This window comes from Urocitellus parryii, chromosome 4, assembly GCF_045843805.1.
Source record: "Urocitellus parryii isolate mUroPar1 chromosome 4, mUroPar1.hap1, whole genome shotgun sequence".
NCBI lineage: Eukaryota > Metazoa > Chordata > Mammalia > Rodentia > Sciuridae > Urocitellus > Urocitellus parryii.
The window spans coordinates 210,328,398-210,335,934 of record NC_135534.1 but is presented as its reverse complement, the minus strand read 5'-3'; the positions used below and the strand labels follow the sequence as shown (position 1 = coordinate 210,335,934).

Here is a 7,537-nt window from a genome sequence, read left to right as displayed (position 1 = left end):
CGGCGGCCAGAGAATGGGAGCGGCGGCGGCGACGCGGCGGCGGGCCGTAGGGCCGCGGCCCGGCTAGGCCGCCGCGGCGATGTCGGGCTACGCGCGCCGCCCGGGTGCGCCCCCGCTGTCCAGGGCCCGGAGCCTCGTCGTTCCCGACGGTGAGGGGCCGCCGCGGCCGCGGGGGGAAGGGGCGGGGGCCTGGCCGGCCCGCGGTGAAGCCGCTCTCCTTATCGCTTTCAGCTGCTGCGTTCTATGAGCGCCGGTCTTGTCTCCCCCAGCTAGACTGTGAGCGCCCCCATGGCGGGGACCTGCACCCGCATTTCTTCGGCATTCGGCCGACATTTATGTGCTATGTCCCTAGCCCGGTGCTGGCTTCCGTGGGAGACACAGGTGAGAGTCGGGGCGCCGGCTGCCCGAGCCGCGGACCCAGCAGGGAGCCCTGAGCGCGCACTGAGTGCCGCCCGGGAGTGCGCCCCCCGAGCTTACAGTCTGGTTTCGGGGAGCACCCGCCCCCAGGCTGACAGCCCCAGTGCAGGAAGGTCAGTGTGCAGTGGAGCAGGGAGATCACCCGACCTTCCCGGTGGGGGCGAGGACTGGGGCTCTTCCTTCAGTTGGGGAGTTGGAAGCGAGCTGGAGCACTTTCTCCTTGTGGTGGCTAGATCTAGTTCATCCTCATTCCGTCTAGACAGTTGTGGTGCAGATGGTTATGTCAGGGTCCCAGTACCTTTAGGGGCATCACAAGACAGGAGCTGCACCCAACCCAGATGGGCACCGGAATTCACAGGGAGTGCCTTCACAGTCCCAGGCTGCCAGACTGTATGGGAGCCAAGTCACCTGCCTGGGCCAGAGCCCTGGCGCCTTGTCCCCTGAGTTTCTTTTTAGTGAGAACCTCTGTTGATAGACTCCAAGCCCCTCCCTCCCCAAGCACATAAAGCTTCCTATAATCTTGGTAGAGTGACAATGTCTTTTTGCAGATTTTGGCTATGGAAAAGGGAAATGTACTAAGCAAGGCCCAGCAGGAGCTCACGAGACCCATTTTGGAGGTAGAGTAGCTCAGTGATCCTTTCTTTTTCTTTCCATCCACCACATAGTGCTAGGCACATGTCTGGCCACGGGTGGTCAATATGACAGGATACAAGGGGTGTACCTGGAGCCCAAAAGAGCAGGTGGGGGTAGGATGCCATCTTGACCCTAGAGAAAGAGAGGGTGTGAGGGCAGGGAAACCTAAGACAGGATGTCAGGAAGATGGGGCAGTCCCACCCAAGAAGCACGAAGAGGCAGCAGGGCAGGGATTATAGGAACCCTATATATGAGATTGGCACCTGGAAGAGGTTCAGTTAACAGTGGGTTAGGTGTGGCAGTTAGGTGTGGGATAGTGGGGGACAGTGGGTACAGAGGTTGGAGGAAGGATTGAGGCAGAGCAGTTACCAAGTCTTGTAGCACATGAGCTTTGAAGCCCCACACCAGTGTCTAGTTGTGGAGTAGAGGCAGCCTGGCCCATCATAAAGATGCCCTGGGTGTAGCTCATTGACAGCACTTGCCTAGCATGTGTGAAACCCTGGATTCAATCCCCAGTACCACCGGAAAAAAAGAAAAAAAAAAAAGAGAGATTCCCAAGGGGTTCCTGTGGGATTCCAGGAATGAGAAATGGAAAGAATTGAGATCTGTTTATTGATCCCTTTTCTGGCAGTTCTTGTTTACTGGTATCATCTGAGTCACAGGGTACAGAGGATGGCATTCTTGAGATGATGTGGTCATGCTTGGAAGAGAGGACTTGGAGGGTTCCCCTTTAACAGTCTCCCTGATGTCCATTCTTTCAGATGACAAACTGGAAGACCTTGAAGAGGCAAATCCATTCTCCTTTAAAGAGTTTCTGAAAACCAAGAACCTTGGTCTGACGAAAGATGACACGACCAATAGCAGAATTTATCCAAAGGTAAGTCTGAGGAGTTGCCCTGGCACTTCAGAGGACGTCTCTCTATGTTGTGGTGCTTTGGATGAGACATGTGAGTATGTGGGGCAAAGTAAAGCAGCTGCTGCTGCTGCTGAGGAGGGGGCATTGTGGGTTTCATCAGCTATTTGGCCCCTTTGGCAACAGATGGGCCTTTCTTGTCATGTTCCAGGCTGAGCATAGAGAAAGAAAGGTGAGCAGTGGCTTCCAGGTCTCAGTGTTTGCCTCTATTGTTTTTAGGAAGCCTCAAGGCACTCATTGGGACTGGACCACAGCTCTCCCACCCCCCAGACTGTGGGGTATGGCCTGGAATATCAGCAGCCATTTTTTGAAGACCCCACAGGGGCTGGCGACATCGTGGGTGAGGAGGAGGAAGATGAAGACAGTGGGTGGAATGGGGCCTATTTACCATCTGCTGTGGAAAAGACTCACTCCTCCAGGGCCACGGCCAGCACATCACCCTGTGGCACGTACCTTTCCTTTTTTTCCACCCCGTCGGAGCTGGCGGGGCCTGAGTCTCTGCCCCCCTGGACACTGAGTGACACAGATTCACGCATCTCTCTGGCATCTCCAGCAGGGAGTCCTAGTGCAGAGTTTACAACTCACGTGGAGTCTCTGGGAGACAGACACCTGCGGACACTGCAGATAAGTTATGAAGCAGTAAGTGAGGGGCTGGCACACAAGCACAGTGCAAGGGTCTGAGCAGTATTCTCCTGGAGGAGGACTGGGGCCCTTCTGCTTCTGGGTGGCCTGGCTCTGGCTTCAGGGACAAGACAGTTGGTCGTGTGACAGCCTGCTATAGAACCCCCCTGAGGAGAGCCCTCCTCAAATGTGCTGCTGGTTACTAAGAGGTGTTGTGATGACTTAAGTGGTGCGGCCCATCTAGGAACAGACTGGAATAAAGGGCTCAGGGACATCTTGCTGAGTGCTCTTAGTGAAGGGATGTTTAAAAATTATGATCACCTAAAAACATTAAAAGCTGGGGTAGAACTGGAGTCTGTGATAATAGGTCATCTATGTAAGCGTGCTGCAGAATGACTCCAGTTCCCTGGAGCATTTCTATTTATCAAGAAATTCCAGGGCTGAGAGTGTGGCTCAGCATCTGGTATGGGCAGGGCCCTCGATTTGATCCCAGTATTATTTTAAAAATATATATATATATTCTTCCAGAGCCCATTGCAGAAGCACATGCCCCTTTTGAGTGAGACACACTTAAGTTTCTAATAAGGATTTTCTTTTTCTACAGCTGAAAGATGAAAATTCTAAGCTAAGAAGAAAGCTGAATGAGGTTCAGAGCTTCTCTGAAACTCAAACAGAAATGTATGTAAGCTTTTAGTTAGGAGTCAACTTAAATATCTACCACGAAGGAAAATCACCATTTTTAAGTGATAATGAAATGCCCAGAGTTGAACTGTGTCTGGGTTTTATTGTAAAACTCTAACATCAAGCACATTTCTTGTACTCTGTGAAAGCTTTGTCAGGGTGAGACCCAAACCAGCCCAGCTTCTCACTGGATGGGCAGAGCTTGGAGCAGCTCCCCAAACCTGTGCAGATGCACTAGGTCACTGCTGCCTCACCTCTGTCTGAGGACATGTTCTAAACACAAGCTCCAAGTGGCTTTTATCCAGCTAATCACATTAAAGTGCTTTTCAAAGTGTTCTCAAAAGTGACCACATGAACTTAACAGCTCGGTTTTTTCCTCTGACAAGGGTAAGGACGCTTGAGCGGAAGCTAGAAGCAAAGATGATCAAGGAAGAGAGTGACTACCATGACCTGGAGTCAGTGGTCCAGCAGGTGGAGCAGAACCTGGAGCTGATGACGGTGCGGAAGGCTTCTGCCTGTGGGATGGGAGGAAGCTCCAGAGAAGGCCCAGCTGGACCTGAGGTCAGGCAGATGCCCTCACAGTATTGAGTGTGCAGCTCTCACTCAGGTGGACCAGTGTCCCTTGGCATTGTGCCATGCTCTTCTGGGGAGCAGAAGCAGAGCACAGGTTTTATGGGGCCGGCCTCCACTGTCACTGGGGGGAGAAGGGCCAGGAAGGGTGACAGCAGCTCCCTCCTCCCTTTGTCAGACAAGTTTCTTGGGCTGACTATGTTATCAGTGATGCTTTTTGTGTTTATTTTTTGGGCAACAGAAACGGGCTGTAAAGGCAGAAAATCACGTCATAAAGCTGAAACAGGAAATAAACTTGCTCCAGGTAATTAAGGAAAAGATCTTAAGTGTTTTCCCCTTTCATTCGTGGAGTCACATGTGAGTGTGAGAAAGATATTGCAGGGCATGGTGGCAAATGCCTGTAGTCCCAGCTACTTTGGACCCTGAGGCAGGAGGATCGCAAGTTCAAGGCCAGCCTCATCAACTTGGCAAGTTTAAAGTTTAAAATTTTTTAAAAGAGGCTGGGGTGGTAGAGCGCTTGCCTAGCACATGTGAGGCACTGGGTTCGATCCTTTGCACCACATAAAAGATAAATAAATAAAAAAAAGTTTAAAAACAAAATTTTTTTTTTTAAGGGCTGGGCAGGTGACCCAATGGTGGAGCATTTGCCTAACACGTGCAAGGTCCCTAATTCTATCCCTGGTACTGAAAAAAGTATGAGAGACCCTTTTCTGGGTTCACAATATTACCCCCAGCAGGCAATTTCAAAATCAGGTGGCACAGGTTTTCCACTAGGGCCTCAAATAAATGGAGGGCATGCTCCTCCTCGTCCCATTTTTCATGTTTTTAATAATTTGGAATCTAGGGTGGGGCGTGTACATGTAAGAAGTCCCCATTTCTTAGGGCTAGATACTGAGCATATCCTGTAGTTAAGGGAGAAATGTTGGGGTTTGTCTCCCTTAGGAAATACCCTCAGCAAGGCAAAGCACCTGTTGGAATGAGTGGGCCAGGGCCCACGGACAAGTCCACACCTCTCCACCAAGGGTGACGTGTGTTTTCTGTTGGGCTGCCTTTAAGTAGTCTCCACTCAGCCATGAAAGTCCTTAGCAGACTTCCCACCCTTTTTTCCCAGGCACAGGTCTCCAACTTCAAACGCGAGAATGAAGCCCTGAGGTCAGGCCAGGGTGCCAGCCTGACGGTGGTAAAGCAAAACACTGACGTGGCCTTACAGAATCTCCGTGTTGTCATGAACAGTGCACATGCCTCCATAAAGTAAGTGCTGTGGGCTGGAGGCTGAAACCGGTAAGGGGTGAGACTAGAATGGTCACTACCTGTTTGGGTAGTGGCCCAGGCTCTTGGTCTGGGGCTGGACCAGGTTACTCGAGGGAGGGAGGTGTGTTAGGGGGACACATTAAATCTCCAGGTCATCATATGGGTAGCTGAGCAGTCTTTTTAACCTGCCTTGGAGAAGCGGTCTCCACTTGGGAGGCACAAACATTGTCATGCAAACCCAAGTCCAGCTCCTTAATACTGAGGTTATGGATAAAGGATATGATAGATTCCCTCTTATTATAAAAACTGAATATAGCCAGGCGCAGTGATGCACACCTGTAATCCCAGCAGCTTGGGAGGCGGAGGCAGGAGGATTGTGAGTTTCAAAGCCAGCCTCAGCAAAAGCCGGGTGCTAAGCAACTCAGTAAGACCCTATCTAAAATACAAAATAGGGGTGAGATGTGGCACAGTGGTCAAGTGCCCCCCAAGTTCAATCCCTGGTACCAAAAAGAGAGAAAAAAATGCATTTGCAGGATTGCAGGAGGCACTAAATTGTTCTTGGTGCAGCGACCCTGCTGGGCAATGTCAGTTGCTGTCATTACTAATAATGATCACAGATGCTCCTTGGCTTACCATGGAACCACATCTCCGTAATCCCACCATTTTGTACATTGACAGTATTGTACATTGAAAATGCATTTAATACCCTTAATCTACCAAACACCAGAGCTTAGCAGCATAGCAATGTGAAGTTCTGGGTAACTCCCAGGATTGTGTGTGCCTGATGCCTGCTGTTGCTATCCAACTTCCCAAGGGTAACATACCACATGTGGCTGATCTGGGAAAAGATCAAACTCCAAGTTCAGAGCCTGTGGAATACGCATAGCTTCCACAACTTCATAAAGTCAAACTATTATAAGTTGGGAACCAGCTGAACTTGTTTCTCATTGGGCTGATCTCTGCAAGACAGTAGTGGCACCGCACTAGAAGTGCTTACAGGCAATGAAGTCCATTCTCCTTTTGAGCAAAGCATCTCCTCAGTGGATCTGAGGGGGTTTTACTCTGGAACCTCTTTGCTTTAGTTCCACTATTGCTTTTTTGCATGTGTTCAGTTCTGGGGGGGTTAACCCAGGAGCACTCTACTACAGTTATACCCCAAGCCCTTTTTTTTGGTACCAGGAATTGAACCCAGAGGTGCCTAACTACTGAGCCACATCCCTAGCCCTTTTTTGAGTCTTGCTAAATTGCCCAGGTTAACCTTGAATTTGTAATTCTGCCTCACTCTCCTGAGTTGCTGAGATTATAGATGTGTACCATATGTGTGGCTAATTCATTGCTATTGATCAGTTGTAGTTAACAGTCCCCAATATCTATTTCCATTTCAGGCAGCTGGTTTCTGGAGCTGAAACATTGAATTTTGTGGCTGAAATCCTTAAATCTATAGACAGAATTTCCGAAATTAAAGATGAGGAGAAGTCTTAAGGACCTCTGGATGCTTCCAGCTCCGTGTGCCCTGATCAGCAGTGCTTCATCTGAATGTGCAATTGTGCCCCAAACTATGCAGTCTTCACTCAGAATATTTATCATGAGATACTAATTTCATGACCTAAAACAGTGTTATTGGCCACCTGCAATAAGAGCAGCTCTTGTCCATGAGTTGCTTTTGTGGTTTATGTGCAGTCCTCCTTAGTGAAATTCTCACTGTTTTATAGATTCAGTAACCTGTTGGAAGAAATTTTTATAAAATCCAGTGAGTTTTTAAATTACTAAATATGAAAACAAAAGTTCTGTAATAAGTGCTCTTCCATTTTCATCCCAGAACATTGATAAGTTCAGTTGATTATCTTGATTACGTAAGTAGAAAGAACACTAAGAACCACCCAGGAATGAGCAGCTTGAACAGGGACATGTGCCTTTTTGCTGTCACTCAGCGCCTATCAGCCTTCCTGGGGTGGTTTCTGTGGTCAGTGGCCCAAATACAGAGGCACCACTTGGTGGACGCTGCTATTCCTCCTACAGGGACACAAGGTTGCAGACATTCCACACTGTGAAGGTGTCTAAACTTGGGCTTTGAGCCTTCAGCTTTGAAAAGCTATTTTGGCTAGTGATTTCGATATACATTTCAAAGTGTGTTTTGTACAGTGAAGCTTAGAGTTCGGTAGTCTAAAGTATGTGCAGAGCTTCATTGGGTAGGCATGAGGTCTTTGGGCTCCTCATACCTGCTTTACTGTTTGGGAGGAACAACAGGCACCCTGTGCCTTTTGGGCTGTTTTCCTGGAGATGCAATTTTTTACCTTCCTTTTCCCCTCTTTTCAAACCTACAGGTTTCCTGTTTAAATAAATTCTGAAGTTCACATACACTGTGTTTTCATTCTGACTTGACCAATTCTTTTTTTTTTTTAAATACCTTCATTTTGTTTGTTTAGTTTTTTTGTGTGATGCTGGGGAACA

General features: G+C 48.9%; 1 protein-coding gene across 4 annotated transcripts; it reads left to right on the top strand.

Moving 5' to 3' along the window:
- Window positions 1–41: 41 nt before the first annotated feature.
- Window positions 42–7,446, top strand: Entr1 (endosome associated trafficking regulator 1). Of its 4 annotated transcripts, XM_077797176.1 has the most exons (10): window positions 42–149; window positions 232–381; window positions 966–1,034; window positions 1,812–1,927; window positions 2,183–2,602; window positions 3,189–3,262; window positions 3,652–3,763; window positions 4,077–4,139; window positions 4,947–5,086; window positions 6,472–7,446. In XM_077797176.1, the coding sequence occupies exons 1-10, from the start codon at window positions 80–82 to the stop codon at window positions 6,566–6,568; spliced, it is 1,311 nt and encodes a 436-aa protein (XP_077653302.1). In that variant the 5' UTR covers window positions 42–79; the 3' UTR covers window positions 6,569–7,446. The 4 variants fall into 4 exon arrangements, with proteins under 4 accessions (XP_077653302.1, XP_077653304.1, XP_077653303.1 ...); XM_077797178.1 differs by lacking the exon at window positions 232–381; XM_077797177.1 differs by lacking the exon at window positions 966–1,034.
- The last annotated feature ends 91 nt before the right edge of the window (window positions 7,447–7,537 follow it).